The sequence below is a fragment of the Fusarium falciforme genome, chromosome 5 (genome assembly GCF_026873545.1).
Source record: "Fusarium falciforme chromosome 5, complete sequence".
Taxonomy (NCBI): Eukaryota; Fungi; Ascomycota; class Sordariomycetes; order Hypocreales; family Nectriaceae; genus Fusarium; species Fusarium falciforme.
The window spans coordinates 3,962,934-3,975,281 of NC_070548.1; the positions used below are offsets into that span (position 1 = coordinate 3,962,934).

Genomic DNA, 12,348 nt, shown 5'->3' on the forward strand with positions numbered 1-12,348 from the left:
AAGATTCGGGATGTCTCGACGTTGAGTGCCTTCTAGCTCGCGGCATACCATTGACACCCAAAGGAAACTGCCACCGGCGTTGGAAACCAGGTAGTCATAGATGTTTCTCCTCATCAAATGGTTATAATGCTTTCGTACTGCCAGGTACTCTACTCTGTAGCTGCCAGAGATCTAATGCTGACCCCATGTTCATTGTGCTGCGGGCTGACAAGATCCATTTAGAGGGAAACTGCAAGCATGAGGGGGCGAGGAGTCCGAAAAGATTCTCGTCTACATCATCAATGATAAAGACGGTATCAGTCATCGACTCATGGTCTAGCATGACCCGAAGTACTCTGGACAAGTCTTGATAGGAATCCAGGTCGTCGGACAGGGTTATCCCCGGCAGCTCGTAACTGTCCCTGACTTGTTCGAGGAGCGATGGCTGTTGCGCGACGAGGTGATGAATTAAATCGCGGACCACAACTGTGGCACTTTCGATACCGCTGTTGGTGCCTGCAAAGAAGGAATAAGATATAACCTTATCGGTAGTCTGGCAAAGCTCATCGATGATCCCACAGAGCAGCATGGTTTTTCCCAGTCTTGTGGTGCCATGAATCCAAAGCACCTGAAGCTGCGGATCAGCCAAGAACTTTCGAAAGCATGCATCGTCAAAGATCCAAGCGTACACCCCCCTTGGAAGGCTACCAGCGTCATCTTCAAATTGGGCCTCGATCACCCTGAGATCCGTGGCGTATGGATATTGCATCAAGTGATTCAATTCCCCGCGCAGGGCATTCTGGCGTGCTAGGATTCCCTCATCTAGTCTTTCCAGGGCGTCATCTAACAGGAGACCAAGGCTTCCGTTGTCAGGAATACTTGGGATTGACGGCTCAACAACTGGAGAAGCATTGCTGGATATTTCCCCCAGGCTGTAGTGACCAAACTTACCTTGCACCTGGAGGGAACGGATACTGCCGGGTGGGGATGACCACGTCGGATATCCCCACATATCATGGTCATGATATGTGCCGATGCAAAGGACGAAGACGATGAGTTACACGGAACCAACTGCGCCTATCTTCTACACAAGTCAGCCCCCGAGACTGATATATATAAATCGAAAAGGTGTTCAACCAGAACGCTGTGAGGTATTATGAAGCCAAGAACATAGCCAAGGTAAGATTCTTCGGCGGCGTCGCTGGACTGGAGATTTTGGCAACTACCAACCGATGTACTGACACTAGTAACTCAACAGGCTATCGAGCACGCGATAAGTAAATGGGACGTGGATATCATTTCCATGTCGTTTGGGCTTACTCGTCCAGCTGCTCGAGATGATGGAGACGAGGCAAAGGAACAGTCGGCCTTGGAGACCTACAATAACATCGTGCACGAGGTCGAGGCGGCGATTCGAAAGGCCTCACCACGTCTAATGTTTGCAGCTGCTTCCAATAATGGGAAGAACGAGCCACGGGCATTCCCAGCCAGGGACAACCCTTACGTGATTTGCGTTCATGCCTCAGAAGGGAACGGTCAAGACGGCGGCACCAACCCCGAAGTTGGGAGCGGCTTCAACTTTATGACACTGGGGATGGGCTTGGACCTGGCGAAAAGAGAGAATATTGTGAAGAAAGCGAGAGCCCTGGCGACATACAAGAGGGTAGTAAGTTCCGGAACGTCCTTTGCGAACCCCATCGCGGCGGGCATGGCCGCCACAGTCCTCGATCTCGCAGCCCGCGTCGATGAGATCGATGAAAGGGTGGAGGAGAAGCTTAAAAGACCAGAAGGTATGGAAAAGATGCTGAGACTCATGTCAACGCCGAAGGGGGATGTGAGGGACCGGATGTATTACATGGCACCATGGCACCATGGCACCACGGACACCTGGTTCGGAGTGAGAGGAGAGGAGAAGGAGATGGGTTTAGGACACGATTAACTTGCAATTCGACTAGCATTGAGGTTGTAATCTATTAAGCTTCTTTTTTCTTAATGCTAAATTAGAATAGCTATCACAGGCCACAAAAGCATTGGTTTTCTCACGAAAAGAACTAGGGCCTTGGACAACAGTCTCAAGGCCTGGGCATCGCGCTGAGTCAAGCAAGCTGACATCGCGCAACTCCATCTACGTATTTCGGACATACCCCTCTGATTATAAACCCTCGCTCTTTCAATTTCCTGCACATCCACTTTGTTAATACACTGACTTTTTACTCTACCGACTGATACTAGCAATGACAATGGCAACCAATCTCACCAGCGAGGCAGGGGCTTTACCCCTTGCTTCTTGGATCATCTCTCGCGCCGACTCCATGTCAATCTCCCAGGCAATTATGGTCGTACTGACCGTCTATCTCATCTTCAATAGGATTGGATACTATAAGAGGACTGTATGTCTCCCATAGCCACAGAAACAATTATTCGTACAATTGGTAGGCTGACATCAACCCTCTTAGCCCAAAGTGCTATCGCATGGGTTCCTGCCCATCCCCTTTGTTGGCCCATGGATCGCAGCAATCAAATTCATGCGAAACCCTGTTGACTTTGTACGCAAAAGCCAAAGCAAATCGAAAAACGGGCTCTTTCGCATCGCTACGATCCAGGGAGAGTATGTCCTCGTAACAGACCGGCACAAGGTGGCCGAATACATGAAGGCTGCAGACACGATCTTGAATATGCAGGACGGTGCAAATGATGTACGCTCACTCGTGAATGCTTCATTCTTCTCTTTTTTGCTAACCAGTCTTAATACAGCAACAACAAATCCCTCTGACTATGGGATATGGCGTTGGTTATAGGACATACCACACAAGCGTTGTTCGCGGGCCGATAACTAAGGGCATTCCCGTCAAGACGCCGATGATGCTGGAAGAGGCAACGCTTGCAATTGATCAGTACATTGGCTCCCCTCCAGGTAAGCGCGTCGTGTCGTCCTGGGCTCACGCTGACCAAAGCGACCTCTAGAATATACGCCAATCGCCTTGTATGATGCAATTGCCCTTACGATCGGAAGAATCACCAACCGGATTTATGTTGGAACCGAGTTCTGTAGGCTACAGGCCCATAACGATGCCTGAAAGTAACGCTTACGCATGCATAGGTCGGAATGAGGAATTCTTGCAAAATGCTGCTGATTATGCTCAAGCTGTGGTCATGTCCGCCGAGGTCCTTCGTATGTTTCCAGGTTGGATCAAACCGTACGCTTCACCTCCCTTCCGGATGCTTGGCCTCATAATGCTCACACCAGCTTCAGAATCGTGGTGCAGTTCCTCCCAGTTATGAAGCATCGACGAAACGGCTACAAGTTCCTACGGAGGTACATTGAAGAGCGACTGGAAGGAAAGCTGGATGAGAATGGCAACAAGCCTGAGGACCTCGTCCAGTGGCTGGTTGACGCGGCTCCCCCAGTCGAAAGAAACGGTCCCATGATCGCTGAGAGGGTTATGGCGCTGAACGTTGCGTCAATTCATACCACAACCATGGTAAGCAACTTTGACATGACGCTTCTGCTTAAGCAGAATGACACTAACCTTGGTTTGCTTTGAGACCGTGACAGCCGCCCTCTACACCCTTGCTGCACAGCACGAGAAGTACCTCGAGCCACTACGGCGAGAGGTGATTGAGAATCTTGAAGACGGCGAACTGACATATGGCACACTCCAGAGGCTGCCTAAACTGGAAAGCTTCCTGAGAGAATCTGGCCGCTTCAACATTGCTGGTCTGAGTGAGTCTTGCCATCCTGACCGGCGTTGGTCTGTAGCCAAGGACGCCTCGACTAACAATCTCTCTTCGTAGTGGCACTGCAGCGAAATGCTCGACAGGAGTTTCGATTCTCAGATGGCACTGTCATCCCGCCTGGTGCCAAGGTGGGCGCTCCGAGTCTGATCTTGCATCGTGATCCGGACGTATACAAGGACCCGGATGTTTTTGATGGTTTTCGCTTCTGCCGCCCAGAGTATTCCAGTACCAAGGAAAAGACTCCCGTCACCACCACCAACAACTATTTCCTCTTCGGCCACGGAAGGCATCCATGGTAGGTTCATTGACCCAACAACCAATGTAGGTCTGTCTGCTAATCATGTCCTAATTGGTTTTAGCCCAGGGCGGTTCTTGGCAGTTCATGAGATGAAGATAATTTTCGCCATTTTGCTGCTCAAGTATGACCTCAAGCTGGCTCCGGGCACGTCACCGCAGCCCTGGTTCATTGGAACCATGGCCATCCCGGACACAACTTTGGAAGTGCTGTTCAAGGTCTGGAAGGGCTGAGTGAACAATGTTTGTTAGGTAAATCAGAATTGTACATGCTTAACCAGCTGCCAGGGAGCAAATGAGCACGCTGGTAACTGGAGGACAAGTAGTTCAGCTATCCCGCGAGGCGCACCCAGAATGTTTATTGACGCTTATTCCATTCTTTTTTTGATATCATGGTTTCTTTTGTCTTGTGTTTTACAGCATTGGATTTTGATACCATCATGTCCTTATTGTTGTGTTCTTTTATATTGTGCCTAACGGAGGTCAATGAAAAACAAGAATGCGTTTATTATTGTGTTCTTTGATATTGTGCACGATGGAGACGTCACTAATAATGACATTGATTAATCTCAAGCTCATTGACAACTCGATTCCAAAGCCACTGAGATCGTAATAGCACTACCATCTCAAAGTCCCAACAAGTACTTCGAATCTTCAGCGATGGTTGGATCTCGTTGATCCTTTAGGAACTCCACGCGTCGTCCAACCGCCTGTGCCGTCATCTCCGGTTGCGACGAAACCCAGAACTTGCCCTCAGCTATCTGACGCATCATGATTTTAACCCCCTCGTTGAGATCTATGCCATAAGTGTGCATCGCCGAATGCATCATTTGTCGATAGGCTTTAGCACTGGGGGGCTCTCCCGCCCCTGGCTCAGCGTCAAAGATGCTCGTCTTGAGCATACCTGGGATAACCGAGCACACATTAACCGAGCTTTTCTTGAGCTGCATTTCCAGAAAAAGGCCCTCGGAGAAAGCCTGGACCGCATGCTTGGTGACAATGTAGGCTGTTTGGGTTGGGAATACGCTAAAGGCACCAATGCTTGCGAGGTTGGCGATCCAGCACTCCTCGTCTTGGTCGATCATGCGTTGAGCAAAAGCTCTGACTCCATTAATGACGCCTTTGATGTTTATGTCGAGAGTGGCATCCCAGCGTGAGGCGGGAATCTCCCATGAGAAGCCGAGGGTTTCGATGCCAGCGTTGTTGATGAGTAAACGGACGTGGCCATGGCGAGCGAAGACATCTTCTGCCAGTGCCTCGAGTTCCGATGGCACCGAGACATCGATGGCCTTGTGTTCAGCTTTGCCACCTTTTTCTCTGATAGATTGGGCAACAGCCTCGGCGCGCGGTGCAGAGACATCAGTCACGACGACAGTCATGCCTAGTTCAGCCGCGCGAAGGGCGAAAGCAGACCCAATGCCAGCACCAGCGCCAGTGATGACGGCTACGCCGCCGGCCAGCTTCTTTTCCGAGTTGGTGATATTCATGTCCACAGCTTGATCTCAGATGGTGAAGGCTTGGTTTGCAGGGACATCGGAGAGAAGCAGCAGATGAAGATTTATGCAAACACAAGATACTCTAACCGCGGCAGTGTTACTCAATGACAAGACAGCCCCCCACCCACAGGCAACTGACGAAGCTGAGCTGACTCGGTTTCACGAGCAGCCCCCCTGAAGCATGAAAGAATACTCTTCGCACCAAGCCTAATACAGAGGTCGGACTTCGTTGCCATCTGAAAGCCACCATCACAGCTCCCGAGTTAAGATAGGCTCTTATCCTCCAGAAACACAGGGGTCACGGCGAGTCTCGCACCTCTCCCCGATAACCACGACCAATGGCACTCGCGAGACATCCAGAAACGCAGCACAATCTTCCGCAACCTTGGGCGCGACGTGAGGTTTAGCTAGCAGTTCGGAAAACTTTATGAAAGCCTCCTTACTGTCAAAGGACATTTCCGTAATTGCATCGTAGCTGAGGTCGGATGGTGAACCGCTCATCACTTCAGGTAGGTACCGCTGAGCCTCATCCTCAGAATCAACTTGGAGCTGAGAGATGTATCGTCGCGTATGGCTCATGGGGAAGAGGCTGCCGCCAAGCTCTTTCATGAGCGGCACGTGAATGTTTTCGTAGTGAGCACGGAAAGCTGCAGGCGTCATCCCTGGCTTCCGATATGCGAAGAGAATAACTGTAAAGGCCATTGTGAAGAGTAGAAGTGGTAGGCGCAGGAACAAAGCGTGAGCTCACTTGGGAATGAGAGTTGTCATAAGATGAAGGGGAAAGAAACAAAATGGAAGCGACTGAGACGACCGAATGCAAGGCAATTTCAAGCCCGGGAAAACACTCAATTCGTTTGAGAGTCAGTAGACAGGGGGCCGAGTCAGTCCAGACTTGTCAGTCCAAGAGGGGTAGCTCGAGATATTCCTCATGAAATGGCTCGAGTGCGCCGGTGTGATACGAGTAGAGTAGTGGTCCAGTACAACACTTTCGATCACCAGAAGACAACCGCCAACAGATTAAGCATGGAGAAGACTAGTCACCAAGCCCTCATCCAGCAAGCCCTGGAACGCTCCCTGGAGCTCGGCGAGATTGGCATCTCAGTCGCTGCTTACCACCGCGGTGAGCTGATTGCGGATGCTACCGCCGGCGTCATGAACACGGACACTAAGCGACCAGTTGATCCCAAAACTCTTTTCCCAGTCTTCTCTGTCACCAAGGGTATTACAGCCCTGGCTGTTCACATTCAGGCCGAGCGGGGCCTCCTGACCACCGACGCACCCGTCAGTCGCTACTGGCCAGAGTTCGCCGCCCATGGAAAGGAATCCATCACGGTGGAGGACGTCCTTTCTCATCGCGCGGGAATCCCCCAGATGCCAGCGACAACACCTGCACAGATGGCGCACTGGGACTGGATGATTGCACGCATCGCTGAGCAAGAGCCTATCTTCCAGCCTGGGAAGCACAATGCTTACCACGTGCTTGTCTGGGGGTGGATCGTGGGAGAGATTGTGCGGCGGACAGACCCGAGGCATAGGCCATTCAACGTGTTTGTGGAGGAGGAGATATGCAGACCCTTGGGAATCTCAGATTTTCATCTCGGGGTAGCAGACGATGATCTCGACCGGGTTGCCACGCTGTACGGAGGGGACAGCTTTGGAATGGACGATAAATACGGTGTTAACCCCGCTGGTGTCTTTCCCTCGGGCAAGGTGCACAACCAGCGCGCAGTTCAGCAGGCGGTAGATCCAGGTGCAGGTGCCATCACGACCGCCAAGAGCGTCGCACGCATCTTTGCTCTCATTGCCGAGGGTGGCGCCCTGGATGGCGTCCGTCTGATGACGCCGGAGCGAGCGGCTGGCCTGGTGCGTCCCCGAAAAGGTGCGTCTGATCCAGACAAGGTGCTTCCAATCCCAGTCTGGTTCGGGGCAGCGGGGTTCTGGCTTGGTGGTGAGGCCGGGGCCTCGGACCCCCTGGTGGGTGACCACCGGGATATTGTATACAGCCCTGGAGCAGGGGGCTCGATCGCCTGGGCGGACCTTCGAGATGGGATTGCAGTGGCAATTTGTCACAACAATATGGATACGCCTTCTGTCAGGGAGCCTGAGAGGACTTTCGAGCCTATTGTGAGGGCGATTAGGCAGATTGTTGCCGAGAGAGTTGCCAACGGCTTTGGTGGTGATTATTGATTGATGTAAGTATTCCATAGCGAGGGATGAGAGTGTCCCTCTATCTTCTGGCGCAGTTATCCCATCAAGGGCCGGGCTTTAACTATATCAAAAAAAATACAACATCAACATATCATATCATCATATCCCAATGCCAACACAGTGGCCTTGAGTGTCAGTAAGAACATTCAAGGGGGTGATTGGCGGGGTGGTCCCGGCGTCATTTACGAGCTCCGTCGTTCTTCGTATTCCAAGAGAATCCGAGCCGGCCCCGTAACTCGTTTAATTCGGCACGGGATGGGACCGAGGACGGCTCGACTAAGCGAGGCCGCAGCCGGGCCCCCTGACCAGATACCCCAGATTTTCCCCGCATCCGTCATCGCCGAGGCCATGTATAGTAGACTACCGTATTTAGCCCACCGTGGGAGGGGACGTGGTGATGGTCTTCCCATGCCATTTCCCCTTATCCGCACCCTGCGCGGTCCTGCTTGAGTCGCCCAGACCTCGTAGACAGCTCCCATGGCACCACAGAACGCCTCAGTCAGCGCCAGCAATGGCGATCTCGACAGTGCACCGGAAGTCCAAGAACCACCCCAGGATGAACTCCGACGAGCAAGAAAACGCGCCACCGATCGTAAATCTCAACGACAACATCGTGAGCGCCAACGAACCTACATCCGCCAACTCGAGGGCACGATCGAGACCTTGAAGACTAGCCTAGCCCAGTCCAACAACGGTCAAGTTAGTACATTGCTAGAGGAACAAGAAAGACTCCGGGCTAGATGCAAGCAACTAGAGGCTACGATTCTACGCATCAGCGGCCTCGCTTGTTCCGTGAGCGAGCAGAAACAAGACTCGAAGGACGCTGATCTGGAGAGTGAGCGCCATGGAGGCGCTGATGTGCCCTGTGCGCCCCTGACGGTGCAACAGACCCCTCCTCCAGACGACATCATCTCGGCATTTGATGGACAGCCACAAGCCCTGTGCGATCTGCCGTTGTCTTCTCTCGATCAGGATTCCCACCAAACACCGTATGCCGCCGTGTTGGAAATACCCGATCCTGTCCCAACTCGAGAGTTGGACTTCTTTGATCTCTCAGATTGCTTTCCGGTGGCATCCGCAGACGATGACCTCGATGCTGACCTGGCTCAAACCGACAAAGCTGCTGCTGACATGCCCACACTTGAGGTGGACGGTCGTCAAGACAGCATGGAGCGTTGCATTGCAAGCATTTTAGATGGGACCGCTGTCAGCCTGGACGTGTTGCCAGCCTCCATCATCAGACCTAGCCCTTTGGCTGCCGAACCACGGGCTCACACGAGCTCATGGGGCAGTCTACCGGTACATCTCTCGTTGCCCAAAGTCTCTAACGATATGGGCCCGTGGGATAACATCATAATGAAGATGGTCAACGAAGCCCGGCTCCAATATCGGTGCGGCCTGTTTCCAGTCGAGGAACCGAGTTTGAGGAATGTCCTGTCAGCTCAGTCAACCGACGTCCTCGCATCTCGCCTCTATCACTACATTTGTTCGTATGGTCCAATGCCACTCCATCTTTTGCTGTCGATATTCTGGATTCAGTATGTCCTCCTAAGGGTATGTTGCACCATAGTCGTTCTGGGTGAGTCTCGCACTTACTGGTGTTAGTGGTATGTTCTTGGGACTCGGGTGGATTTCCTCCGAATCCCCGAGTTTATGAGACCTACAGACCTGGAGAGACGCATTCCACATCGGCCATGCATCGGGATGTTTGCTTGGTGAGTTCCGCTTCATCTCAAAGCATCTGTGTGATTACTCATGAGCTTATATAGGCCTGACATCCGGCGGGCATTGATTCGAGACTCAGCCAGCACCGACCCTGAGTACATAGGAATGGAGCTGATGCTACACATGAGCAGAAACTGGGTTCCAGGAGCGAGCGTCACGGGGGAGCTTATTGGTAGCACGGATGTTTTTGCAGTCATTGAACATCAGTCGTGTAAATTGGAGTTTTGGAAAGTCGATAAGAGCTTTAAAGGGAAGCATAAACAATTTGAAAATTGCGGACTAGGTTAGACAACAACATCACTGCCAATATCAAACGTCAAAGGCGAGAGACCACTTGGGTTTACGATATACGAAAGGCCTCCTCAACCATCTTCTGAAGTACTTTTGCACGAGTTTGCCAGTCTATCCAAGCGGAGCCACCTGGCTATATTAAGCGCACACTGATGAGCTCTGGCTTACTTTGAATGCTAGCCACACCTTCCGATGCCGCACTTACTTGAAATTGACGGTAGTATATGACATGTGACGAAATGACAAAGGCAGGGCGGGGGAGCTTTGTCAGGAGAGCTGACTCGTCGCCTCCTTGCTGACAAGCCAGGGAGGCTCCTCAACACAGTCGACGCGCAGGGTATTAGAAATAGATGTCATTAAGAGTGCAGAAAGTAATGATTTCCTCTTCACTTTGCGTTCTTGAATCTTCAGCTTCACTAGCAAGCCCAAAGTGATAGATACTTTTCCCCTCTACTACTATAATCCTTTGACTACTTTCCCAATGGCTACTATTGAGGAGATGACCGCCCTAGCGACGCAGCTCAATGCTCGCACAGATGAAAGTGCCAAAAACAGGCCTGTCACCGAAGTTTGCATCTTCAAGCTTCTGCCCGAGTTCGCAAACGATCATGCTGCTGTCACGGCCAAATTTCAGGCCAACGCCGTCACTCAATGCAAGCCCGGATCGCCGCATGCGCGTGGGATCCGCAGAATTTCATGGGGTTTCTCAACCAATGACCCGGCTACCTTTGTATGGATGCTCGACTGGGACAAGATTCAAGACCACTGGGAGTTTTGGAAGACACAGGGTTTCCCGCCAGTGATGGACGCCATCTCTACGCTCTTCCAACCGGGACGGCCGTTGGTGATGCACTATGACTTTGGAGGCGAGGGAATGCTTGATCGCGACCTGTTGGTTGTCAGGGTCGCGGTCTGGGATGATGGCGAGGAAGGAAAACAGAAACAGCGTGCTAAAGGGCTAGCAAGTGGCAAAGGCAATGCAAAGCAAGTTAGAGGGGGGTACTCTGTCGACGTTGACCAGGACACTTGGTGGTGCTCACTCTTGGGGTATGAGAAGGAGGAGGATGCTCAGAAAGATGGGGTGTATGTTGCTGACGGGGCTGAGTCTCACATCTTCCACCTTGAGTATGCTTGACGCTGGGATGAGAAAACTGTCATCTCGAACAAAGTTGTGCATTCAAAGTTGGCGTTCATCATCAGGCCGAAGCCTCGTCTGTGCAGAAGCTCACTTGAAGAGCGCGGACTATCTGTTCCCAGCAGTCTTCCACATCCTCCTTCCGGAAGCCCTTGTTATTCTCTTTGTAATGACTAAATCCGTGAAGCGCTTCAGGATATTCGTACTTGGTCACACTGGCGCCAGCCATCTTGAGGTTTGCAACGTACTTCTCAGCTTCCAATTTCAAACAATCCTTCCCTGCAACCATGACAATCGCCGAAGGGGGTTGAAGAGATCTAAGCAGAGAAACCTCAGCTATCAATGGCGAGACAAACACTTGAGACTTGTCGATATAGGGAGGCAGGTATGATGCCTCCATCGTTGTCGCTGCCCATGAGGGCAAGCTTGAAGCTTGAGTCTCTTGGTCACAATCACCCAGACGTTCGTCATAGCTACGATTGAGGTCGACGCTTGGGTAGAGTAGAACCTGGAGGACCTGGTGGAAATTCGAGGGGAGTGCACTCCGGAACTCAGCGCATGGGCCGGAAGTAAACGATAGAAGCAGCGACAGACTGGCTGTTAGGTTACCGCCGGCAGAGTTTCCCATGATTGCGACTCGTGATGGGTCAATGGTGACATCAAGTGTTTCCTTGGCGGCCGGGCTCAGAGCCCATTTGAGAACTTCATAGAGCTGGAGCAGTGCGTGCGGATAAGGGTATCGCGGTGCCTTGGCGTAGTCAACCGATATGATGACTGCTCCCACCTGTGCGACCCCGATCTATTAGCACTGATTTGGTTGTGAACCAAAGCGTTCAACCGCGGTGGTATCAGCAAGTAAACAAACCTTGTCGCAGAGTGACCGGTCGATGTGTTCTCCATCAGAAGGTTGGCCCAAAATGAAGCCACCTCCCTCAGCGAGCAAGACGAGGGGGTGCACGCCTTGAGTGGTGTCCGCAAGGCGAGGAATGCAGACCGAGATGTTGACCCTGCCCTCACCAAGGCCGGGAGTCGTGACTGTTATGAACTTGTCGAAGAGTTCGCCGGTGCCAGTCATGTATGCGACAGCTCTCCGTAAAACCCAGGCCGTGGCATGGAGGTAGCACGCGTATGGCGTGCTATAGCCTGGGCCATTGGCAATCTTGGGCGAGCTGATAGAGTCCTGATGCATCGTGATGTTTGATGTCTAGGAAGGATGGAGTGATAGTGACGGGCGCGGGCGAAGTGGTAGGAGAAATTTAGTGACGAACTCTACATGCAAACGCAAGAGACTGGGTATGATGAGAGACTGAAAATGCAGCTCGCTTCGGTGGCTCTACCAGGTGACAAGGCGGGAAGGCTTCGTTGAGAAGCTTGAGTCAGTCAAGCTGACTCCGCCAGACTGACTCCGCCCCCCTGACCACTCCCTGGGCAATCCTTGTCCGATGTTGGCATTCAGCTGACAATTTAGCTGTGAATCGTCCT

General features: G+C 52.0%; 4 protein-coding genes across 4 annotated transcripts; 1 reads left to right on the forward strand and 3 right to left on the reverse strand.

The window, feature by feature from the left end:
• Positions 1–4,637: 4,637 nt before the first annotated feature.
• NCS54_00747500 (Hypothetical protein) lies at positions 4,638–5,498 on the reverse strand (the record flags this gene model as incomplete). Its single annotated transcript, XM_053152902.1, has 1 exon — positions 4,638–5,498. One exon carries the CDS (start codon positions 5,496–5,498, stop codon positions 4,638–4,640), a length of 861 nt encoding a protein of 286 aa, XP_053008877.1.
• A 285-nt stretch (positions 5,499–5,783) lies between these two features.
• NCS54_00747600 (EthD domain-containing protein) lies at positions 5,784–6,209 on the reverse strand (the record flags this gene model as incomplete). Its single annotated transcript, XM_053152903.1, has 1 exon — positions 5,784–6,209. One exon carries the CDS (start codon positions 6,207–6,209, stop codon positions 5,784–5,786), a length of 426 nt encoding a protein of 141 aa, XP_053008878.1.
• A 321-nt stretch (positions 6,210–6,530) lies between these two features.
• On the forward strand, positions 6,531–7,694 carry NCS54_00747700 (Beta-lactamase domain-containing protein; the record flags this gene model as incomplete). The annotated part of the gene is made up of 1 exon (XM_053152904.1): positions 6,531–7,694. One exon carries the CDS (start codon positions 6,531–6,533, stop codon positions 7,692–7,694), a length of 1,164 nt encoding a protein of 387 aa, XP_053008879.1.
• A 3,233-nt stretch (positions 7,695–10,927) lies between these two features.
• NCS54_00747800 (Abhydrolase-3 domain-containing protein) lies at positions 10,928–12,055 on the reverse strand (the record flags this gene model as incomplete). Its single annotated transcript, XM_053152905.1, has 2 exons — positions 10,928–11,650; positions 11,732–12,055. The coding sequence occupies 2 exons, from the start codon at positions 12,053–12,055 to the stop codon at positions 10,928–10,930; spliced, it is 1,047 nt and encodes a 348-aa protein (XP_053008880.1).
• Positions 12,056–12,348: the final 293 nt, after the last annotated feature.